This window comes from Onychostruthus taczanowskii, unplaced genomic scaffold, assembly GCF_017590055.1.
Source record: "Onychostruthus taczanowskii isolate IOZ18803 unplaced genomic scaffold, ASM1759005v1 scaffold17, whole genome shotgun sequence".
In the NCBI taxonomy this organism is placed as follows: domain Eukaryota; kingdom Metazoa; phylum Chordata; class Aves; order Passeriformes; family Passeridae; genus Onychostruthus; species Onychostruthus taczanowskii.
In genome coordinates, this window is record NW_024498906.1 from 2,649,602 (window position 1) to 2,675,796 (window position 26,195).

Here is a 26,195-nt window from a genome sequence, read left to right on the forward strand (position 1 = left end):
CCCCCTTTCTCAGTTCTCCTTGGCCTCTCTCTCTTCACAGTTGGGTGATTTCACTATGGCCATGACAGTTATACTACTCAGAGCAGAGTCCAGTGTCTGCTTCGGACAGTGGCCAAACAGTAGCAGATGTTTAGAGATGAACGCAAGGACAGGGTGAGCATAAAGGGACACATTCCCACTGTCCTTTCCTGGCCTCTGACAAACTGCAGCTCACTCGCTTCCTGAGCCAGAAATGGTGTCTTTGTATTTACTCATATTTTCCTCCTGTGAGTTTGTCTAATGACTTTTTGAACTCACAAAAAATTTCATCATCCACAACTTCCCAAAGCAATGAGTCCCACTGCCTCACTGTGCTCTGTGGCTAAAAAGAATGTATTTTTGCTTGACTGAAAAATGTCACCTTCTCTTATGTTATGGTAGTGCAGAAACCAGAGAATCATCATCACCTGTTCTCTTTTTGTGCTCACTCTTGTTTCTGTAAAGTCTTGGCACAGCAATACATTCTGGGAGAAAGAAGCCTCCTGCTTTTCTTCACATAGCCTGTCCAAGGCATGCTCTAGATACAGTTCTGAAAAATAACATTTCATTGAGATCTGAGGCAAGCCCAGACAAAAAGGCCAGGCACCACAGCTTCAGGAGCTGAAATTAATCTTACTTTATGCCAAGCTACTTTGCACAAAGATGACAAATCATCCAGTCTTGAAAGTGGTTACGGGGTGCTCTGCAAAAATTAGAAATGCCTTTTGAGTCTTGTGGGTTCTGTGGACCCATCCTATGAAAACAAATGCAAAAATATGACAGTGGATCCAGCCCTGAGACTCAGTGCCTCTGATTTCAATGGCTATTTCTAGAATGAAAGCCAGCACAAAACTGATATAACAATACTTGGTAAAAGAGAAGGATGGAGTATCAAAACTAAAGCTTGCAAGACACCTTTTACATGTTCCTTGAAGATGACTTTATGTCTTTGCTTCAAGGATGTCAGAGAACTTCACAAAGTGTAAGACTGCTTCAGAGCACTCATAGAAACTACTAGACATACTTCAGAAGAGGTAAGAAAAGCAGGAGAAATTTCCAAAGACTCTAATTGCAGTTAGACACTTAATTCCTGTTCAAAAGCCTATGGGGGTGACTGCTGACTTTCTAATTTACTGGTTTTACTGGAAAGTTTGATTCAGAAATTCTTGAAACAACCTTGCTATTTCTCAATTGGAAAGTGTACTTTTGTTGAGTTCCAATTAAACCTTAGCTGTGCTTCTCCTTTGTGGAAGTGAGCATTCTGAAATTAGGGTAGTCACTGTCTGGATACAAAAAATTTGAGGGCCTGGTTGTATTGTAGTAGTTGCATTGCAGGGAACAGTGAGCCAATCTCTTTAAAAGGTTGGAATGTGTTGAAGTTTGGAAAAGGCAAAGTTACATTTTAACTCTTTTCCAACATGTCTGCAATTCCTTTTGCATTAAATATATCACTAGGAGTTTATCTTTCTGGTTTAACTCATCTTTCATAGAAGCACAGCATGGCTCAGGTTGGAAGGGACTGCAATGGGGTCATCTGGTCCAACCTCCCTGCTCAAGGAAGGTCATCCCAGAGCACAGGGGACAGGACTGTGCCCAGGTGGTTCTTGAGTATCTCCAGTGGGGGAGACTCCACACCCTCTCCGGGCAATCTGTTCCAGTGTTTGGTCAGTTCCACAATGAAGAAGTTCTTCCTCATGTTCAGGTGGAACTTCCTGTATGTTGCCCTGATTTCTTAAGATTTTCTAAGCCTTCTGGTGGTTGCATTCTTGTAGCAAACTTTCTCACACACTTTCTGTAAACAACTTATTGTTTTGCATTCTTTTATGGAAGAGGAGAAATTTGATGGACTGTTGGTTTGTCCAGTGTTATTGGAGAGGTGGCACTTTCAGTCTACAATCCACTGTCACCTTTAGAAATCTATAAATGTTAGAGTCAGAAAATAAACTTCCCTTTTCTACCTTGAAAACAGCTGCGTGTTCACGTTGTGTTGTTTCGTGTCCCATAGCGACACCTGTGCATCAGTTTCTGCCTCTTGTCCTATTGCTTGGCACCACTGAGAAGAGCCTCTAAAAGGCTCCATCTTCTGACACTCTCCCTTCAGATACTTAGAGGCATTGGTGAGGTTCCTTCTCAGTTATCCCTTTTTGAGGCTGAACAGCCCATTCCTTCTTCTGCCATGTCCATGGGCATGAAAAGAGGGAGACAACTCAACAGGAAGCTGTAAGGAAAGTAGATGCTTCTCAGACATATGATGTAAGGGATTTGAAAATTTTTGCTACTCTCCTAGTTTGGAATTTGGTCAAGATTTTGAGGCTGCCTCTCCTTCACCATTCCTTAGATAGCTGTTTGGAAAATGTAAATTTTTAGAGTAACATTTTTTCGCCTGGAAGAAACAGAGAATGGTACTTTTCTTCTAGAGTACAAGTGTTCCATGCTTTTCTCTGAATAAAAATAGGTCTTCACATTCTATCAGATTAATATCCCCTTTTCTTTCTTATTCATTTTACATCAAATATTTATTTCTCATCACAAACTTTAATTTTTGAACTCTAAGAATAATCTATCACATCCTGAATTTAATTTAACCTTCAAAGGGAGACTGGGCTTTCCTGATCAGTAACCACAGGAGATGTTCTTCTCCATTGGCCAGAGTTGAAACTAATAGCCATGGCATGTTTGCTTATCTCTTATCTCTGGGGTTAGATTGCTGCTGTCAGCTTCTCCCTTGTTATCTGGCTGCTGCTACTGCTCACTCAGTTGTGCAGGGATGTCAGTTCCATTAATAACCTGAGCACCGTGCAAACAGATAGTGGAAAACAGGTGAAGGGAGAGGAAATTGTATTTAACCCTGATCTCACAGCTGTCATTTTTCAGACTCAGCCACAACTACATAAGGCCAGAATGGGTGTGTGACATCGAAACACTTGTGACAAATCTCATGCTTGAAATAGGAGGGAGACAGATGGACAGACACCTGCAGATGCTACGGGACCAGGGTGAATCTGAAGGTTTTATGGCAGAAACACAACATGAAAACATTGTTATGCTAAATGACAGAGTAATTCTTCCAAAGAGCAAGAGATCTTCCATCACCCCTGGAGGTATTGGATTGTTGCAGCTTTAACTTTCTCTGTCTTTGTTGTTTTAACAAGTAAGCCTGTCTCCTGTAGAGGTACAGTTACAAAGACAGTGTAGTCCCCAGCTCAGCAGTAGCAGACATGGAGGTGCAGGAGAGCTGTTCTCTGTGTGGAGGAGTCTACAAGGGCATGCTCAGGTATCTGCTTGGCACTGCCTCACTCTCTGCAATGAAAGTGCATTTCCTGGCTGTCGTGATCTCCACGTGCTGCAAATACCCACTGAGGAGAGCTGCCTGCTGGCTGGGAGTGGGTGAGGAGCTCAGCAGGGCAGGGCCATGGGCTGGGGCCCCACCATGGACCCTCAGACTGGGCACTGAGCTGTCCACAACCAGGAGCATAAACCAGCAGCACTTCAGCTTGCTCAGGTATTGTACCAGTCACTGGGGTCTGATGCAAAGTTGTGAGATTTTAAATGGCTTCAGGTACTGGTATTGCTGGAGTTTACTTGTAAAGGAGCTATGCCACAAGGAACTCATCTGCCTCAGGAATTTTTTCCTTTAGTGGCCTTTTAGAAGCCAGGATGCTGTGACTAAGAATAAAGGCTTCCTCAGCTGCCCTTGTTTGTGAGGGAGCTGTGAAGTGTCTTGTGCTCAGTTTTTGTGAGCTTCATCAATGTGAAAATGCTCAGATATCATTTATTTGAAATGAAAAATATGTAAAGGTTTGGAATAGAGAGGAATTTGATCTTGAGTAGAGAGTAGAGTATTTTCTGCATATTTTTAATATGTTCTGCAGCCTGTGTATTTGGTTATGTACACAAATGCTTTACCCCCATATATTACAAGGCATGGACAACTGGAGTGACATGCTTACTGGTATGGTGCTGGTCAGGTCCCTGTTCAAGCAAAAGGAACTCCTCCTCAGAGATAAAACATGCAAGTCATGAGTACTACTGGTGTTTAAGTTCTCAATTACTGTTTCAGTTTGAGTAGTGTTAAAAGGGATCTCTACCATGTCTGGTTTCAGTTGCATCAAGGCTGTGGCTGAAGCTCACTTGTGAAATGAGAAATGAAAAGGGAATTTTTCACATGCTATTCTTTATTTAAAAAAAAAAAAAAAGTGCTCAGCAACCTTTGCTGAACCTTGAAAATGTTAAATGAATGTAAACTGATGCAAGCAGAGACTAAGGTCAGAAGTTGTCCCTTTCTGGAACAGGTTATTCAGAGTTTTGCACAGAACTGGAGAAGAAATGCTGTGGTAAATAATATCCCATACAGTTATGATGGGGAGAGAGCTTCCTCATCCTTTCCTGGTCTCTGAACCTGCCCCTCTCTCAGTGTCCAGTGCCAGAGATCTCACACATAGCAGTTTTTTGGGTCCCTGGGGACTTTCATTTTGCTAGCACAATGGGTTTTTGTAAGCCTGCTCCTTGCCCTGAGCTAACAAAAACAACAGAAAAGATTTTTTGATCAAGGTGGGTGTGTTTCTAGCAAGAGGTGACATGAACCTGGGAGTATGGATCAACTCATGAGGTGTTCTGGGGGTGAGCAGTGAAGGAGTTCCTTCACTTCCAGGAAGGAGTTTCTATAGAAAATTGAATATAATAATTTCTGCAGCTCACCAATGTGACAAAGACCAACCAAAGATGGCTTTTTTTTTTGTTTCTTTGTTTGGGGCTTGTTTTGGTTTGGTGGGTTTTTTTTGTTTTTTTTTTGGTTTTTTTTTTTGTTTGTTTGTTTGTTTGTTTGTTTTTTTTAAATTTAGAGTTGGGGAGTGTGTTTGGTTCTTTGATTTTCAGAGATAACTATATTGGAAAACATGGAAAGTTGCCTGAAAATAAAGGCAGGAGGAGTATGTTTTTTTTCAGTGATAAATAAGAGTCCAAGTCTAGCTTGACATGAGTCCTATCAAAGACAGCTTAGCAGCACATGGGGCATGTATCTAGATCTGTATCTATATCTATACCAGCATGATACTATTGATAGTCTGTGTCTTCAGAGCACAACACATTGGTTTCTGGCTTGTTTGAAGTGCAGCTGAAAGAGCTCCCAGCTCTCCACACACCCTGGTGCAGTCGTGCCCCAGGTGATCCACAGGGGTGCAGAGAGGAATCCAGTGCAGAGCCCCCACTCTGGAGCTGACCTGTCACTGCTGGTGTGGTGCCACAGCTGAGTCATTTTGCTTATCTGGGCATCATCCTGGTCCACCTTCTGGTCCATGGACACAATTTCAGCTCCACTGAGCATCCAAAGACCCTAAAAACTCACCCAGGTACTTTGGACAGGAATAGTTATCAGTTAAGCATATCCAGTGCCAGGAACTCAGTTGTGCTGGTCTGCAGTATAAGTGCACTTACATCTTCAAAGATGAAAATATTTTCTGTGTGCCACAAAGAAAGGTATTGCAGATGTGATGTTCTGTTTGTGAAAGACTGAATATATGTCTCTCACTTATAATATTATCTGTATAACATAGTGGAATCATGCTAATTGTAATACAGATGTTGCAAGTGGAAAATGGAATTAAAATAAAATGGACAAAGAATTTTTTTCCTCAGCGAAATTAAAGCAAAGCTGGCAGCAGAATGAGTTTCTGGTGGAAGGAGAAAAAAAGACTGACTCTATTAATTGTAGTGCTGCATTGAACTGAGTTGTGCTTATGAAAATATCACAGTCAGTATGCTTTTATAAGTAAGACTGAATAAAGATGCTAATTTCACACTTTCTCTGACTTAGTCCGGTTCTATTGCTAAAAAAATAATAATTTCATGTGGGATTAGTTTAAACTGAAAAGTTAATTCCAGTGAAACTTTCATCACAGTGCTTGAACCAATGACTGAATCTTTGTATTCCAGAGAGCCAGAATGGATTTAGAACAGAAAAGAGTAGCATTGATGTACATTGTTGCTTTTTCCGACTCTTTTGTCCATGGTAGTCCTACTAAACTTTTAGGTGCTTTAAACTTTATGGTGTGTAATAATAATATTGTCTTGCTGAATAGTAGATATTAAGACTGAACATATAATCTCAATGAACACTTGTCTTAGGAATTTCTGCGTCCCTTTTCCTGTCTGTTTCCTAGGATTATAAGGTATGGCATGGTATTTTTAAGTGTACTAAATAGTATTGTCTTGTCAGTAAGTTTTCTCTGAGTGAGGCTTTGGTTTCAAAAGATCATTCAGAGAGGAGGTAACTACTGTACCACATAACCCTTCTCCACTTGTCACATCATGTGTCCCCAGCACTTGTCTTGTAGAAGTTCCAGAATTTGTTGGGTGTCCATGTAGTGGGTGAGTGATTCAGCTCAGTGATCTGGCAGAAAATTAGCTGGGGAAAAGCTTGGTGAAATTTCTACTGTGTTATTGGTGTGTTAAGTGGTCCCACAGAAAGATATGTTGAGGAGCTGAGGCAGCCTTTGGAGGCTGTGGGTGCAGGCAGCATGAGAGGAACTATGGACAGAGCTGAGAGGAGTGGGAAGGAAGGACAAGGGCCAGGAGTTTTTTTTTCCATTTGGCAGCACAAAGTTGTTAAATTAACTCAGCTACTTTTGAAACCTTTTGTATTTAACTGTATTTTTGTATTTAACTGAAAGCAATTTTATGCATACATGGGTGTCATTATTCACATAAGTCACTTGATTATTTATTTTACTTTTTCTTTGACCTTGGCCTCAAGCTATTACAAAGATGGAATGATAGCTGTGTTTTCTGTCTTCATTATTTTAGCAATTATTTTAGAACATTCAAAACAATTATTGTGATACAGAGGGAATGGTTATGGTGCAGTGTGAAGTGGTGGTATGTGAATTGTTATTAAATGAAACACCAGCTCTTGAAAAGTCTACACAGCTTCTATTATTGTGACAAAACAAAATGGGGACAGTTATGCAACAAATAGAGGACAGTTAAGCCAAGTTTTAAAAAATAAATAATGATAATCTGTATTCTTGAGTATCAATTAGACAGTTCACTGCAGATCAAATACTGTTAAAAGTTGTCATTTCAGGCCAAGTGTTAATGTTTGAGTTGCCACTTCACGTTCCATTGTAGTTGACAATGTGAAAATCCTTGATATTTCATATTCCCACAAAGGAAATACTGTGCATTAGGGTGAGTTCAATCCATCTCTCACTCAAGTCAGTAGTGATTTCCTACTGACATATGTAGGCTTGGGCCTTAGTCCTGTGATGCAACTTTCCTGTGTTTTGCCAAGATCCATCACTCTATTTTTCTATTTTTTCCATATGTAAACCCTAGATAGATGCAGTGATATTTATGCAGCAGTTTTACCAGATGGCTCTTGAATCATTGCTCTCAATGAAAAATGAAAAGACTGGGCACATATACAAAGGCTGAATTAATCTTTGTAATTAAATGGAACATTACTTTGCCATGAATGATTTTAGCTTTCACAATGTATTTCATGCTAATTTTTCAGTGAACTGTAATTGTATTAATTTTTTATATATTTAGAAGCTTAAAAATGATCTTCACAACGTTATTGAGTCAAGTTAATATACAGATCTCTGTCAGACTCGTGAAACTTTGTTGTGAGATATATGTTTTGTTTTGGTTTCTCTTTACAGTAAGTAAAATATGTCAGTACTTAGTGTTGTATAAAATATCCAAGTTGTACTCTGAGAGGCAAAAAGGCTCTCAGGATGCTCACATGCTTGGTTGTCAAGTGGGAATTTGAATAGGTTGGAAACTGGGCTGCTTTGGAGCACTGAAACACGTCTGCATTCCCACATTGGCAGGTTGTTAAGCAGAGAGTGAAAGCTTGTTTTTTATTTTTTCTGTGTAGTAAACTGACTCACAATGCTCTCCCTGTGACAGAAAGACACTGATGGTAAAATCCTGGCTGTGTTGAAGTCAGTGGGAAAACTTCCATGCACAAGGAGTGGTGGAAATAGTCCCACTCTGGCTCCTCTGCCTCAGAGCCTGCTCTCTCTGGCTGCTGGGATAGAAAAGAGTTGTCATGACTTACGCTAAAGCACCCTGCAGCAATGAGTTTCCTTAATTTACCCAACAGCCCAACACAGGCTGAGTGCTTAATGATGCCTGGGGGAAGAACCCCAGCGCCTCTTTTCTTCCTGCATACATGGCTGTTTAATATGCAAATTAGAGAGAGGAGTTAAATGAGCCTTTAAACCATAAAAAAGTTGTGCATGGTGGATTTATGGTGGATTCATGTGCAATTGCCACATGGCTAGTTCCTGTACATTTGTCACATTTCATTTGACTCCCTGTGCTTGTTTCCTGGAAGGCTGGTATCTTATACATACTTTTAATTCTATCAAGGGGAAAATAATGACATCATTATCAAAGAGTTAGCAGGCTGTAGAAGAGTTTTCCACTGCCTTATGCTGTATAAATAAGGAATCTCCCAACTGCTGTTAAATATTACACAAGTGAACAGAAAAATAGGCACAGAAACAAGACTTCCAACATGCAAATTTAGAAACCTGTTCTCAATATGATACTCTCTAACTTGTCAATTGTGTAAATAAATTGTGCTGTGTGCTGGGCTCAGCTGAGAAGGTTTGCACCTGATGCAAAGCTTCTAGGAGGAATCCCAGTCTGAGGGATTCCCAAGGACTTCAGAAAGCTTCCTATGTTCTCTCATGAGTTTTGCTTTGGTTATAGGAAACAGTCTACCTAACCAGGAGCCAAACATCCTTCACTGTCAGCATCAGCTTTGTCTGACTTATTTGCTCAGATCTCTGAAACACACATATTGTAGTAATGTCTTTTAAGTAACAAATGCAATAATATAACATTTCTCCATTATCTCTCTATCTATCTATCTCTCTATCTCTCTATCTCACAAAATACACACAGCTTTAGATATTGACAAAGCATCGAAGTACTAAAAGCATCATTACCTTTTGAGGTTGCTTTCCAAAATCTCAAGACACACTCTGTTATTTACTAGGGGTTTATACAGAAGTTATAAAAAAATCTCCATAGTGCCTGACTATTTTATTCTTATGCTTAGAAATCTCAGTCTCACAACATCAAATGTAAAAGTCACAAAGCAAATGATGAACTCATGCAGAACATTTGAGGTCCAACGAATTTGTTTAAGTAGCTGACTTAGCAGAAATTAAAACTGTTGGGTTTTGCTTTTTCCTTTTACAAAGCTAGTTTTAACTAGTATTAAAACATGGGAAGCAGTAAAGGAAATTTTCTGTTTCCTTGCAAAGTTCAGTCAGTTGGACCTGACAACACCACCAGGAAAAATTTAGATATTTTTGATTACATACATACTTGCAGATGAATCATGCTCCCTTCCTGGCTTCTTATTCTTCCTCCCCACCACAGCCTTTAAAATATTGTGAAAGACTGCTGAACCTTCTGGCAAAGTGAGGAAACATTCTGTTGAGAGTTAATTTGGCTCATTTCATATTTTCCATTCAGCATTTTTCTTCCATTGCTTTTTTTATTACTAGGGCAATTTGCATGACAATGGGATCTTTCTTGCTTAAGAGATTGTCTGCTCCTGCTGCTAATTTCCTACCTGAAGTTGTTATCTTCTGTTTGTGACATCTTAATTATCTCAACCACAATTAATTGTGATGTCACAAATGGAGGATTATGACTTTGGGTTTGAAGTGAGACTGAGAAATTGAAGGAGTTTGAAGAAGAAAAGAGGCCTTTCTTCTTGAAAAATAAAAGAGGAGACAGAATGACTTTGGTTAAATGGAAGCAATCCTCCATCACCTTCCTTCTGAAAGTTGTGGAACAGCTGGTTTTACATCTTGCTCTATAGGAGGCCCTGCTGTATGGAGATGCTGTGAAGTGGGAGAAGGAGAAAGGATATGTGGAGGAAGGAGAATCTTCCCTTAAGCAGTCAGTCGCTGCAGCAAAAAGGAAATAAAAGTTGTTGGACCCTAGAGAGGTCCTGGCTCTGCTCACAGAGAGCAGAATGCAGGGTTGGTACTGTTGTACTTGGTTTAAATGCCAATTATTTATTGCTTTTCATATCTTGCAATATTCATTTGAGTTTTGACACTGGAGCCTGATGACCACTGAGGCACATTTTTTGAGGGGTGGAGGAAGTTCCAAAGACTTATGGAGAAATTATATTCAGCATCCTGAAAACATAAAAAATTAAACTTTTGTGCTAACCTGGTCCATCATAGCTGTAATTTATCCTATGGACTTGTCACATTTCACTTCTTGGTATGTCATCTTATCTTTTTGTGTCTTCTGCTTTTCTTCTGGAAGCATGTTTCCACAGAGATTCTGGGTGTCTGAGTGGCCTGCTGGTGTTTTTGTGAGGACATTACCAAGGCTGTTTATAAACTCACACCATGATTTACAAAGTGGGAATACTCATCTACAGCTACTTCATACTGGACTGTTTGTGCAGGTTGTGCATTAATGCTGGGACCAAGTCACGACTGAAAGATGATTAATGAAAAATGAAGTGGCTTTTTTTAACACCTCTACTGGCATTAGGGAAAGAGCAAAGACTGCAAAGTAAAGGAGGGAAACTAGAGAATTACACACAGATCAGTCCTGTGGTTTTCAGAAAGTACAGTGTCCTTCAGAAAAGGACCCATACTCAGGTGCAGATGGAAGTGGCCCTCAGTGGAAACACCAGGCTGCACTTGCTGGGATCAAGGTTGATTCACATCCGTGCATCAGATCGATTCTAGCAATTGGATGTGTACCAGCTACTGGGCCATAGAGGAACAGACCATTTCCTGTTGTCCTTTGGAAAACATTGTACAAACAGGCATTTGACCATCTGATTAACACAGAGCCCTGTAGGGAAAATCAGCTGTTAAGATTTTGCACTCAGACACATTGCTGTAAGTACGCAAGAGCTCTGCAGGCAGTGGTAGACCCACTGTGATAATCTGACAGCAGAATCTGGACCCTCTGCCTTGTGATGCCGAGCTCATTTGTGGCACCATGTTTACCTTGTAGGCAGGTTGTTTTGAAGTTACATTAGGATGGCTCCAGGGAAGCATAATAATGCCAAGTGGAAACGGAGCAAGAAAGAGAAAAAGCTGTATGCTGAGAAGTGGTTTTATCTGTCAAAACCTTTTTTCTCTCTTTTTCTTTTTCAAAGGCAAAAGCAGTTATGGCGAAAGTTGGTTACCCTCAGTTTATAATGAATGACACATATATTAATGAAGACATCAAAACAGTAAGTGTCAGGCTTGCAGCTTTATTCATTCATTGCAGCCATTCTTTGATCTGTTTTGCTGCTGTCTAAAGTCAAAGCTAGTCTTTTGTTTGGCAGGCAACTGGACTTGTGCCAGCCTGGTTGTTTTTATTTTATTTTTGAAGTGTGCTAGCTCTAAATTGTATGTAAACAGTCAATGCTGTTGTATCTAAGTGAGATCGTGAGGTCTGCTGGGAGTAAAGTCTGCCTAGGTGCAAAGAACCTTCCTGCTATTAAGCATTTTAAAGGTTATGCACACAATGTAATAATTTTGAATTTAGTTGTAAAAATGGAATAAACCAAAAGCATTTTTTCTCAAATTAATGATTTTCAAAAAGCCTATTGCAATTTACCTCAGAATATCACAACTTAGGATGCCATATTTAAGTTCTCCTCATATCTCCAGGCTATGAGTTTAATTTACAATTTATGTTTATAATCATGTCAAGAGGGCCTAACCAACGTATAGGCCTATTGTGCTGCTTGCTGGACAAAGATACTGTGGGGAGATTCCTTCCTGCCCCAATACCTGTTCAGCCTAAGGCAGGAAGGAAAATTATTATTATTATTATTATTATTATTATTATTATTATTATTATTATTATTATTATTTTGCAACTGTGGCATGCATTTGATGAATTGTATCACTGAAAGTCACAGGCAAACTAGAAACACAAGTTCAATCCTGAAGCAGTAAACACATGAGCGATCATCATCTTTGCCAGAGCACATGAACAAACACTAAACAGAGGCATCATTTATTGAGAGAGCCAACTCCACCAGCCTGGTCCTTGTCCAGGGAAGCTGCGGGGTGAGAGGATGCAGTGAAAACAGTGCAATGAGACAGAGCATGTGACCAACTCTGTCACTCAGTGTATGGCCTTGTTTGCTCAGATGAGTGGCAATGGCTGGTGAAAAATACTTGTTAATCATGCTTGCAAAAACAAAGTTTACATCTGAAGAGCAACTTCCTCCCAAATCCTAGAATTGTTTTAAACTGATGACAGGGATTTATAACCTATTACCATCCCTTTTCCTTGCCTGTTTAGTTTTGTGTGCGTGAATGCTATTAGATTTGGAAACTTACGGAAGCATGGAGCCCTATGGCTGTAAATATTTAATGTGGTAGAACTCTCAGAAGGCACAGAATATGAAGTATTTTTTATAAAATGTAAAGCAAACTGAAAAAGGGACTTCATTACATTGTTGGAAGTGGTTTTTAAATGCACTTTTAAAAATAAAAGTAAGCCTACTTCCTCCTGGGAAAGAGGCTCTCTTAATAATAGCCATGGAAATGTGCAGTCTGCAATCCACTGTTGGGTTCTTATTATTCCTTCAGCACAGTGAAGAGTTTTCCCAGTGTTCCAGACCCTTGTGCAGATCTGTTCAGCCACTGTTTTTTTTAACTAAGCTCATAAAATATTTATTCTTCCTACCAAGTATGAAAATTTTACTTGCTTTGATAATCGCAAAAAAATTAGGTAATTATCTCATATAGAAAAAAAGTTCTGCTTGTTTTATGTCAGCTTTTGTTTTTTTGGACATGCTTTAAAAATGTCTGTGCTTTCTTGGAACAGCTGAAGTTTACAGAAAGTGATTATTTTGGCAATGTATTGCAAACTCGCAAATACGCAGCTCAATCTGATTTCTACTGGCTTAGAAAAGAAGTTCCAAAAACAGAGTGAGTAGACAAAAGGCAAATTTACATAATCTTCTAACAATATTTTAACTTATATTATTTAATTTGTACATTAAATACTATTATATATTAAGTTTTAACATAATTATGTTAACAGCAATATGTTATGCCACAAAAAGCCTATGGTCAAACTCCCATTATTCAGAAACTCCTGTGAATTTTCTTTTTGGTAAGGTATCCCTGTTCATATGCAGAATAGTCACATGCTTGAAGCTTAAACTTAATTTAATGAAAAAAGGGGTAATTGAATTGCAATTAAAAATTGATTATGTCTCTTGGTCACAGTTAGAGTTTGAAATGGTACAGTGGGGATTTATGAAATAAATTCAGTAGAAATGAAATCATAGTAAGAGATAATGGTATTATTAGTAATACAAATCAGCATTGTTAGTTACCTGCTGTTGATAGCAATGGTACAGAATGAAACGTAATTTAATCTACGTATGTTATTTTTATTTATTTGTAAACATGAAAGTGCAGATTGTGTCACAAACTGTCATAAAACACACGAGAGAATCATTCTCTTTTCTTACTGGTGTGTAATCAAATCCTTAAAATGCAAATTAACACCTAAGCAGAACTTAATTGGTCTAATCATGCTACTTAAAAATGACTTCTACACACAGACTTTAAAATCAGTGCCAGTGCTTAGCTCCAGTGGTTTTATTTCCTTAGGACTCCAGAAACCCTATTCACACTGGACCATACCTTGTTCTGGGGGTGGCTCTGTGCTGTCTATGAGGCAGGGGCAGAAACAAAGGTTGTTCATGGTTGAAATGTTTTAATTTGGCCCTGTGTGTTCAAGGTGTTATTTATACCTTAGATTTAATTGTGAATTTTACCTTCTCATCACAGCTTTCTCTGACATTGCACTGGTCAACCCCGGGGTATGATTTCAGGGATTTTCCTGGATGTCAGGACTAGACCATGATGGTGTGTTCTCTTCAGAGTAACAGTTCAAAGACAGCAGTGAAACATCCCTGGCCTCTCTGTAGCAATGGTCAGCCCTGGGGCAGCCAGCACTGATGCAGAACCTGTAGACTCTTGGCACGATGGGAAAGCTCCCCTGAAAGGAGATCAGGTGGTAGGCAGCCCCTGACTCCAGGACTGTAGTCTGAGAGCTGTCACATGGGTGTGCTTAAAAATTGAAAGTGTTATCCAATTGCCCTCTACAAGATTGAACACCTTCTCATGCCTGTCTTTGCCTTCTTATTCCCAGGACTACATAATGGCCAGCCCCTCATCACCTTTGTAGCTCTTTTCTTGTCAGCCCTCAGAGCACATTCAGGCCTGGGGGGATGCCAGTTTGATTTCTGGTCCCTTCCCTTTGTTAGCACAGCTATTTGCTCTGCCTTCTGCCAGGCTGGAGGTAATCTCCACCCCAGCCCTGGCAGGGAGGGATAATTAGGGCTCCTGCTGGGATATTATTCTGTCTCTGCAACTGTTCAGTGATAGAAAAGGGCTCTGAAAGTGGTGTCACTCTGCCTGCTGAGAGACACCAAGGCACAGAGTCATTGCTGCCTCTAGTAATTTTTTAAAAATTTATTTAAATAAACCAATAACTCCCACTTACCAGTCTGAGGCATGTCAAACCTGGCCTCAAAAATATCAGCCACTTTTTAGCTACTTCCCACTTTTAAATCATCATACTCTACTGCTTTCTAATGCTTTTGTCTTCTTTTTTTTCGTCTCATTTTTCTGGTTTTGTTGTTTAGACTTTTACATTTCATGTAATTCCACAGAATTTTTGATGAGGCTTGGTGCTATGTTAATAGCTAATTACCCTTGGGTTTTTGTTTCTATTTGCTTCATTTCTTCTTTTCCCTAATTTAGTAGCTTTTAGCATAACATTTATATCTAGAGATAGATATTATAAGATCATCAAAGTTGTGGACCAAAAAAGATAAATAAGAAAATTAGTGTTTAAGGAAATAAAATAAAAGTTGCTAAAATAATATTACACCCAAAAGGTAAAACACTATATTCTTTTAGCAGACAGTCCATGTTTCTCAGTAATTATTTCGAACTGGAATCACTTTCCTCAGCTAAATGTGAAATTAAAATGATAGTTCAGTCAAAGCACCGGGGAAAGACCATCAGGGGATGGACAGAGATAGGAGATACAAGACAAAGCTGTTGGATACAACAAGGGGGAATATGAATAACAAAGTGGAAAAGAATTGTTTTGGAAATTCAACAGTTTTTAATTAAAAAAAAAAAAAAAAAAGGAAAAAACCCCTAAATGGGGAGTAATTATCAAAAATCTTTATTCTCTCTTCTGTTCCCTCCATCCCTGGCATTTATCTGCCTGACAGGAGAAGGGAGTATGAACTCAGATGAGCTCAGGGCATGGTGGTGGGCCACACCCAGCCCTACTGTACCAGAAAACTGTGGCAGGGCACGGGGGTGCTGGAGCTGCCTCTTCTGCCGGTCCTGAGGACACCACAGCTCTGGCAGGTGTCACTTGTGCTCAACACCAGCCTTGGTGCCAGCTGCCAGCCTCACAGCTGGCTGGGGAGGTGACTGCCACCTTCACAGCTGGCTCTATCCAACTAGAAAAGAAGTGCTCAGGTATCAGCAGAGAGAAAAATGAAAGGGATTGGTGCAGGAGCTGAGGAATATGGTGCACAAACCAGCCCAGGTAAGGGCTTAGTGGAGAGTCTAGAAGGGGCAGTGTGAGAGGATGGGCACCAGGTGTGAAGACAATCCTTATAAGCCAGTTAAGACACAGCTAGAGCAGAGGAAAGTGAAAGGCAGTACAGGGGGAAGTGATGGTGATGGGAAAAATTAAGGAGAGTCAGGGTATTAGTTGCATTTGCCTATCCATCCATGGAGTCACACCCCTTCATACAAATATACATGTGTGTGTGTGTGTTTGTGTGTACAAACACATGCTTTTAATCAGTGATAGAATCTGTCCTCCTTAACACTAATACCATACTTGCAAATAACAAAGCATCAGAGGACTTCTTGGTCACATCACTTCATTATTATTCTTCTTTCTCCTTAAAAGTCAACACATAATCGAAGATTTTTAGACCTGGCCAAATCTTTATCTATTTTTCACTAGACTTTCAGAACTGGGGATGTAGATGTCTGGTATCCTGATAAGAGGATACAAAGGGAGGATGCTATGAGAGGATTTTGGGGTCTCCTTCAGGACCTATCCTTGTTTTCCATGACCACACACTATTGTAGGTAAGCCCTGGCTCTTGGTTTGCCACAAGGGAGGGCAGCTCTGAGAGATTCTGGGTTGGATACCTCTAAGGATGGTGTAAAAGCTCCTTCTGCAAAAAGGGAAAAGCAGCCATCAAAAACACAGGGCAGGCTGTTGTCTGTTGGAGAGATGCTGCTGGAAATTGTGTGGCTGGGACCTGCCCTGGAGAGGAGAGGCTGGAAAGAAGCCTCTTGGAGCCTTTTCCTGGTCTTTGAACCTCATTTTCCGCAGTGATGTGGCACTGAAGGCTGGATCCAGCCTTACCATCTTAGCTTGCCCATTCCTAAGGGAGAAAGATGGCAGCCTGGGATAATAATCTGTTTCAACATGAGGAAATATATAAAAGTGGCTAACTATGAGAAGAGGAAATACAATTTTGAAAGTCACCTTGAAGGTTGCCTCCCATAGAGAAGTTTTTCTTCATAGTGTTTTCTTTGGAAGACATTTTCCAGCTTCCAGAAACTTTGTACAGCTTTTCATTTCTAACCAGCTCAAGTCTTTGTACATTCACAAGTTAATTTGCTATGTTTATATGATTATTTATTTTTTATTTCTTACTTTGAATGTTGAACAGCAAACCAAATGATTTCTTCCAACTCAAAAAACTGAGGATCAATTTGCAAATTCAGTTTGTGCTTTACAGAGAAATAAATAAACTAATAAGCTTTTTTTTTGTGTTGTAAGTGTTCCCAGCCATCCCTGTTCATGAATGGCAATGTAGCACACTATAATCTTAACACAGAAAGAAAATATCACAGAAGAAATTTCAGCTTCAAGAACACAGACTAAGAGAGTTTCTGCCCCACTTGCTATCTCAGTGGGGCATTTCACATTTTATTTCTACAAGAGAAATCTCAACCTTACAAGTGTCAATTCTGCAGAAATTAGTTTTGGCTGCTGCAGTAGTAGATAGGTAATGCTACAGGTCATCATTCAAAGCTGTCCGTTTTTCACAAACTTATAGCAAATGAAAACAGTGTAAACAGTTCTAGAATTTTTATTTATTTACTTTGTAATTAATAAGAGCTTGGAATGTGTAATGCCCATTTTTTTTTCCTATCCTTCTGTTAGTAGATAAAGCCCACAGAAATTGTAACCAGACCTAGAACAAATGCTCAGAGAATCTCACTTCAAACAGGAATGGGAGAGTTATTTCTAAATTTGCTTCACCTTAAAATTTAACAGCAGCAGCTATTTATTACACACCTTCATGTTGTAACTTGGTGTGTTATTAGTTAAGGACTGTCCCTGAAGGTTCAGTCTTTTGAAGGAGCTCACTGAAGGAGCATGGCAGAGGAGAAGTGAAGTTGTTCTGCTAGTCTTGATGAAAACAGTCATGGTTATTGCTACTCTTTTGTGGAAAATACTTCCTAAATCTTTCTGAGAGGCCTCAGAATGGTACAACAAAATGCTGGACTAGAAATATGCTTCTTGCCAAATGTCAAATATTAAATGCTCTGCTTGTTACTAGAGAACTCTCATTCTTCCTGACTCCTCTTCCTGACAGCCTTCTTACTGGCTGCTAAGTGTCCTCTTCCTAACTGCTTAAAAGCAAAATGAATTCCATACAGGGTCATTCTTGAGGCCTTGTTATGAAGGAGCAATTTGGAAAGAACTGAGTTCAGTTTTGCAGTGGGAAAATCAAGGCTGCTCTCAGCCTTGGGCTCATGCTAAGCTCTGCTCTTGTGGTGGTAGATCATGAGCAAAGCAGCAGCCTCAGGACAGGGATGCTGTGATGTGTCTTCACCTGCAAGCTACAAGTCTATGAGTTCATAGGTATGAAAGTATGGCCAGAGGATGGTGTGAAGTCCTCCCTCAGTAAAGGTGGACTAAATGTCAGCAGCATTCACTGCTGCTCTTGGGCAGACTGAGGTGTTCCTGAGGGGACAAGCACCTGCATCACCACTCCTCACCCAGGAAGAACAAGTGCAAACTTGTGCTGTTAGAGAGCTGTCCCTAGTCAGTGAAGAGCTCTTTGCTGCTGCTTGTGGTGGTTCCTCTCTGCAGCTAGCTGTGGTAATCCCCCCACAGAAGATGGACTAAAGAGCCACAGCACATTAATCTGTTTTGAAGTATCTGTTACACATCTCAGGCCCTTGATCCTCTGACTGGAAATAAAAGGCTAAAAGGAATTTGCAAAACGGGAGCATTTTCTGTCCCAGAAGCCTTTTTCATGCTTAAAAATTGCTGTTTGAGAGCAGAAAGGCCATTGTAAGCAGAACAAGCCAAGAGGGTGAGGTGCCAGTCACAGCACTGTGTCTTTGCTCAAACTTGCAGTAAAATATAAATTGAAGTTTTGACTCTTTCAGATGGGTTTTCCCCTTGTCAAAAAGGGACAGTCCTCCAGATTTATAGCTAAGCCTAGAGTGCAGATCCCAAGGCATAAATGGCAGGTTTGCATCCTTCAAAACAGTTCAGCTGATTGCTGCTATGAACAAACATGAAATTGAAATGTAGTTAATTAAGCCCCTAATTTTTTTTCTTTATCCTCTCACCATATACATTCTTTCTTTAATTTTCCATTATCTCACTACATTACCTCTAACATTTAATCTCCTTATTATGAAGAAAGCAGAAAATAGACCAGAAAACAACTTCCCCCTGCTCCTTCCCTTCACAATCTCCTAATAAACAAAACAGGGAAAGTTATCTCTGACAATTAGAGCCTATAATGTAATGGATGGTTAAAATATATACATGACATCACTCTTAGCCTTCATTTATTAGCTTTTCTAGTTGATGCATTGCAAAATAAGCTGCTCAGTGTGGAGAATAAAACAAGCAGTTAAATTTATTAATGGGGCTATTTAAAAGCATGAATTGTGTGTACATTGTCACTGATATCACACATTTTCTATATTCTGATAGATCGTCCTTTGGAAAGATCTTACTCATTGTTTTGCAGCTCCTTTCTCTTCTCTTTAAAATAAATTTTCCAAAACAATTACATTGCATGCACATGGCTTTATAAAACTTTTGAGTAATATTTTACTAATGACATCAGGATGTTCCTGTTTGAACATTTACTAGAGTTGCTTCTAAGTTATTATGAACTAACCACTAATTATCATAATCTTTATTTTTTTAACCTAATTTCTCCCTTATAAAATCACAAAGTGGAATTTTGGGCTCACTGAACTCAGGATTTCATCTGAGGGGATTTGGGTCTTGCTGAAGTCAGTCAAGATTTTCCATTCATATGGTTGAAGCCACTGTCAATATAGATGAGCTTAGGCTAAGGAGATTCATTTGCTATTCATAGAATCATAGAATATCCTGAGTGGGAAGGGACTCACAAGGATCATCAAAGTCCGACTTTCAAATCTATTCAAATCGAGGGTTTCTTCCAGTATATATGAGAAATCAAACTATAAGAAGAAATGCCTGGCAAGAGATCTGTTTGTTTAGGATGGTCATGTTCACTGCATAGGGTACAGAACATGAAGCTGTTTATTTTGAATTTACATTCCCAGAAATTATCTGTTTATGTTGCTGGCATAATCCTAATTTTTCAAATAGTTGTTCAGCAAAGCCTCTAAAGCCACTTTACTTGTTTCAAAATGCTCTCCTCTAACTTCAACATGGAGTTCCTCCACACGTGTTTGAAAGACACCCAGGAGAGTTTTCACAGCTGCTGTCCATGTTGCAGCCTCTTCTGGGTGAATTTTGTTTCATCAGCATGGCTGGCCTCACAAACACAGTGGCCACTTAAAAATTAAACAGATCACATGATAGGAGCACTAAGAATTGCTCCTGTTGGGCATTTATTGACTGTACACAGTTAAAGTCATTAAACAATAGATTTCAGTGTTCTAGAAAGTGCAGGTAGCATGTACTGAAATGGAGAAATACTTAAACTTTAATGTATCTTAAGTCCTTAACGTTTTTACTTTCTTCTACTGAGTTCAATTTTTGTCTTTGCTCCTTTGATTCATAAAGGTGAATGCCAATGTACTGACAGACAATTTTTTTTGTTCTTACTACAGGTGGTTTACAAGCCCAACTACTGTAAATGCTTTTTATAGTGCATCTACCAACCAGATCAGTGAGTATCTTCCTTCTGAGCCTCCTTATAAAGTGCCTCTTTGGGAATGTGTGTATCAAGCTTCAGAAAACAGCTGTACTTGTTGAGTTGTTTGTGACTGAAAATTAAAAGTTCAAACCTGGTAGTTCAACTGTGAGACTTAAGAATGTGTTGTGTGTGTGTGTGTGTGTGGTTTGTACTCTGTCCATTGTGAATGATAGCTTAAATCACTTTTATTAAAGCCTAATGTTTCTATCTTCTGTTTTTTGTAGCAAAAACGTGTATACATATCTCCATAAATACAGAGTGATAGCAGTTCTGTCCTCTAGTATTGACAGATATGTAACAATAAGTGTGACTAGAGAAGACTGTGAAATAGACCAGAAAACATAAAAAGGTATATCCAGTGGATTTGTTCAATACCTTCAAGGACAAGGAGTGATATCTGTAGTTAACTGAAAATTCTTACCTGTATGTGCAGTGCTACCTGTCTGATTCTAATTTTTGTTACTGGCTGGTTTTAGGCAGCATATATTCTAGTGTGGAAACAAATAAGGTGAAACAGCTGAGTTTTTCAATGATGTGTTACGAGTTTGGATGTTCATTCCTGTTTGCTTTAATGGAAGTTTGAATTGAAATTTTCTAACAGGCTTTAAAATTCTATAGCAGGTTCTAAAATTCTATACCAGTCTGTGTGCAACAGTTTTACCTTTACCCCGGCAATTCTCTTTGCTCTTATTAGCTTTGCATGTTAAACTGGCCTTGTTTTTCTGTGCTGTTTGGGTCTGGAAAGTGGCTGGCACCACTTCTGTGGGTCTCAGTCCCCAGAGTCAGGACCTCAAAAATTGCTGAGTGATTCCCCTTTTTTCTCCTGAATCTCTTTTGGTCGCAAAGGCACAAAGTTAATGTATCATACTGAAGAAGGTACAGAAGAAGACTGGCAATTTTAGTCTGCTGATATTTGCTTCTACCAATTTCTGTAAACAGTTTTGCCTTCAAACCACTCACTGAAACTTTTTGTTGTCTAAGTGATCTTATTTGTAAAGCATGTATAATAATTAGGCAGTTCTTTTGATTAAAATTAGTGCTAGATTTAGATAGCTCTGCCTCAATTAGAGGGCTGCCATCATTAGGCAGTCACATTTTTGTTGATCATCTGAGGGAGCACTTGGCTGAGGTGGTCACAGCTCTGAGGTACCCCTGAAGCTGCTCTTCCTCCAGCCACCACTGCTGCTAGAAAGGTTTTGTGTGAGTGGAGAGGAAGCCTGCTCAGAGAAAATGAGAACTATTGCTGTTATACCTTCTTTCATACTGGGTTCTTTAAAATTTGAGCAGTGCCCAGCTGTCCCAGCCTCTCTGCCATGACACATTAGAGAAAACTGTGATGAGAGGCTGGAGCCACTGAAAATGTCACACTCACTGTGTCTAAAAAAGTCAGGAGGCAAAAAAGAGGCAGTTGTCAAATGTAACCCATCAGTCAGGGGTGTAGAGGTGATTGTATTTTCTACCACAACTGCGTGGTCTTGTCCTGCTGGCAAGTGACCTGGAAGTTTGGACAGTGCCACTGACTCTCCGTCCTTTTAGGGCTGTTTCAAAGAGGAAAAGGGTTTAGGTGGCTCTTTCTGAACAAAACCCTCTCGTACCTGAGAGAGAGGTAAAAACGTAATAATGCCCCAAAAATGATGTGCATCAGGAGGGAGGATTCAGAGAAAGGCACAGTACTGTCTGCCACTGCTGGCTGGTGTGTTTTGTGGGGCAAGAGGCTCTGGGTGATGTGGGAGGAAATTCTCTGGTAGAAGTTACTGATAAACATTTGACACATCACTACTGATTTTCCATTAATGCTGGTGGGGAAGAACTGCTACCTTACTGCTTTGCAGCTGTCTTTTCAGTAGTAATCTGTACAAAGTTCTGGGGGCTGCTCACATGCCACAAGAACTGTGGCATCTTTAAAGGCCTAGTTAAACAACAGAAAAAAGTTCTAGAAAAGAAAAAGTTCAGAAAAGTTTCAGAAAAAGTTCCAGAAACCAGAGTCATTTGAGAATAAGAATTAAACTTGAACTCTAGCAAGTTAGATGTAAAATTGTGATAAAGCAAGCCCAGAAGGATTTTGAGGACCAAATTTCTAGGAGCATAAGAACTAATAGTAAAACCTTTTTGTCAAATTCACTGAGAGGGGATAGTCTCTAAGGCATAAAAATAAGGTAATTCTTTGTGTTGAAGGAGTTTGTGAAGTTCTAATTCTGGAGCTTTTTCTTGTGAGAGGTTAGTTCCAGAAATTTTTTAAAATTTAGAATAGAAGTCAATAGAAGGGACTTTAGAAGAAATTCATACAATGAACTGTGACAAATATAAGGACCAGATAATATTCTCCCAGGTGTTTCAAAGGAACTTAAACAAAAAATCTCCAAACAACCCGCTTTGATGTATAGCCTGTGACTTATAGTGGCCTCAGCACAGAAAGCATACGTGTGACAAGTATGAAATCCTATTTTTCAAAAGAAAGTTCAGAGGGATCTGCATAGCAAGTCATTTTAGCCTTTGTGTGAAGGAATCTGGTTGTGACCACAACATGATTGAATAGAGAAAATGAATAAGCATATGATATAACAGTGAAGAGTGAACCTGACAATGTGAGATGTTTTTTGCCTTTTCTTTTAGAAAAAAAACCCATGCTTTCTTAATCTACTAGAGATTTTTTTTTTTAATTCAGAAAGCAAGTATGCTTGATATGATCATATGCTTTTATTCTATAGAATACTTTCGATGAGGGTCTTTCCCAATGCTAATAATTGAAAGTTGTCGTGGGACAAGTAAGAAGATCCTTTCATAAATTAATGACTGATTAGAGATAGGAAAAGGAGGTAGGAACCAATTACTTGTTGGCAAATAGTTGGAGGGGTTTGTTGTGAGGGTCTGTGCTACTCACTGCATTAGCAGATGAACTGAAAAGAGGGTGTCCTGTTGTGTACAAAGGAATAGAGGGATATAAACCCAGTCCCGGAGGACAGTTCCCTCTGCTGCTGGCTGCTGGAGGGTAGGAATGTGTGCTAGCAGAAGAATTACCTCACAGGTTATTGCCTGAAACTCTTTCCCTTCCCATCTGCTGCTGATCACTCCTGTAAATGAGTGAATGGACCAGATATCCTCTTCATCTGCTTGAGTGCCCTTGCTCTTCAGTGAACAAACTGGACTTCATTGTCTTCAAGGCCCATCTATTTTTGCTCTTTCTAAGTGAGTTTACTAAGAAGAATTTGAGAAATAAGAATTTTAAAATGTGTAATAGAATTTGATTATGGAAAGTAGTTTCTACACAAACTGGAAAATCCCTGGGTCCAAAATTTGATTCTAAAAATTAGAACCATTAGTTTGGAAATGAAAATGTACTGTGTGATGATATCAACAGAACTACAGCAACTCCAAACTTGATTAGTCACTGAAGGCTTCTTGCAAAAGATTAGAGAAAAAGAAACATCAGTGCCTTGACCCATGGATTCTGAAAAGGAGCAATCATCAGGTGCCTGCACAAGGGAAGGGGAATGTGGATGTCCTGAGCACTTCTGAGCTTTAGGCAGCTGCTTTTGCTTTCTGTGTTTGGAGCACACGGAAGTCTCTGACACTCCTGATGGAATGATCACAAATTCTTCTCTCTCTGCAATCTGTATCACTGACATAAATATTGGAATATCCATGCAAGTCCATGTGATCTTCATATACAGGCAGGATGTTAGTGTTTTTAATTTGACTACTCAGTTACTTGGAAGAAAAGGTCTTGTTTCACTAAAAGAGAAAATTATTAGATTATAGAAATTAGGTGATTTTAAAAATTACTAGACTTGGGAGAATTTAGCAAATCTTGCATATGCAGTAGATGTACCAAATTTTGCTGTCTTTTAGTGCAAACACTTTTGTGTTTGGTATTGCTTTGTTTCATTTTCATTACTAAACTATTGATAGTTTGAATGACCAATGATTCTGTTAATATTTCCAAAGGAGAAAGAAGTGGCTGCATCAAGGTGAGATGTGCCACAAAGAGCAGAGTTAAAAAAATGTGTTACACATAATTTATCTTAATACTATACAAGTTTACTCCTGATGTTCTCTGTATGTGAGTTTTATTTATTTTTTTCCTCTTTTTCCATAATTCAAAGTGTCTTAGAGGAACCACTATGCATGTTTATAATGGTTGTTAATTATTTTTTGATCCTAGTTTGGATAATTTTTCAATTTTATGTGCATTTGCTCGTCAATTTCCCCTTTAATTATAGGTACTTAACAAGGACAACAGGTATGTGTCATTGCCTTTGGAGTCTCAAAATGTATCTAAGTACACTTCATATCATCTAAGCAGCATGAATACTATCTTTTTAATTATCATAATTGGAACACCAAAAACAATTTCTAAAGGATTAGTTTATTTTAATGCACTCTACAGCAGTCAACAAATATGTGCTGAAAATAGACACAAGTGATTATCAAAGTATGCTAGCATGCTTCTGTTCAAGAAAAGGTTTTATTTCATTACAGCACTAAAATATTGGCCTTTGAATATGTTAGGGATAAAAGGGGACTGTTCATCAGACATTTGGTGTGTTTAGGATTTTTTTAAAGTGTAAATATGTATGCCTCTAGAATATATAAAAATAGTCACACTTGTGGGCTGTGAACAGTAATGAAAGGGAGATTTACAGTGAACTGAGGCAAATATGAGCAATGCACTCATGAGGTGTAAGCTTGAATAGATGTACTGGATAATTAATGTTGATATTTCTGTAAGTTTATATCCATGCTCCTTCTAAGTAATTTGTACTGTTACTGCAGCTCTCTAGTGAAAGTCAAGAGACCTCTTTAGAGAGTGGCCTCAATACATGTTACAGGAAGCAGATATGATCTACAACAGAATTTAAAAATTGCATTCCAATTAGAATCCACAGAGAAAACCACAGATGAGAGCTCACATTAGCCAGTAAGTATCATCTTTGCAGGAAGCATCACGCAGACATTGACACTGGCAGCTCACTGATGCTGGGAGTTGCAAGGGAGAACTCTTACCTTGCCAGGAGCCAGAGAAGTGCTGGCAAACAGCACCTGGTGCCATGGCCAGGGCAGGATGAGGGGAATGTGCACAGGGCATTTTCTCTTCCCTTAAGAACTGCACTATTTGGAGGGTTATTGATGAAGTAGTTTCAAGTGTGCCATTAGTTTCCTGGAGGTTAATGAACTTAACAGATTTGGACTGAACACTTTCTGAGCCCTGTTATTAAGTAAGCTCTAAGTGTCTTAAGTGAGCCCTCATTTTCAATTTTCCTGATTTACTAAAGACCACTGTTCTCTTTTATTTAACCATGGTGCATGATCCCTACCTCCATTCTTTATTTTTTCTTCCTAAAATTCCTATCTATGAATGTATAAAATAGAAGAATTTGTTCTTTGTTCTTCTCCCCCTAGCCCCCATTTCCTCACCCCAGGGAATCCACTGAGGCTTTTTCCTCATAAAATAAAGATTTAAGTTTCTTGTGAAACAGATGTTTTCACATTTCCTACTCCCTTAGCAGACAGTATTCCTTGGCACCACAAACCATGTCATGTTTCTCCTTATGTTGCCCCACTGAGGTTGGTAAACACCAGGTTCTCTCTTTTTCATGAGAAGAAAAAAGTCTCTTGTCAGGTCAAGGAAAAACTGAGTCAAGAATTGAAGCAGAGGCTGCAGAGTCCTCTGCTATAAGACTATTACTTCCCTGTATCTCTTCAATTAATTTATTCACTGAGTTCTTCATAAAATTATGCTTTGTGTTCATGCATTGCATAGGACAGTTACTGTGCCTTACACAATTGATATTTTCTGTCCTTTTTGTCCACAGGATAAAACTTGAAATAAGGTGTATGATTCAGGTCCATGTAATGACGGACAGTTTGGTCTCTCTCACCTGCATATGGGTGCTCAAAGCTGTCTGGGGTGTTTTACATTGTCTGAAAGCAATGT

At 39.2% G+C, this 26,195-nt stretch overlaps 1 protein-coding gene across 2 annotated transcripts in view; it reads left to right on the top strand.

Annotated features, from left to right (window-relative positions):
• Positions 1 to 26,195, top strand: part of PHEX (phosphate regulating endopeptidase homolog X-linked) — a 94,435-nt gene that overhangs the window by 49,910 nt on the left and 18,330 nt on the right. For both annotated transcript variants that reach the window (XM_041399865.1, XM_041399866.1), the window contains 3 exons: positions 11,177 to 11,254; positions 12,850 to 12,953; positions 20,175 to 20,233. In XM_041399865.1, the coding sequence (XP_041255799.1) occupies positions 11,177 to 11,254; positions 12,850 to 12,953; positions 20,175 to 20,233 (241 nt within the window). The remainder of the gene's footprint in view (positions 1 to 11,176; positions 11,255 to 12,849; positions 12,954 to 20,174; positions 20,234 to 26,195) is intronic.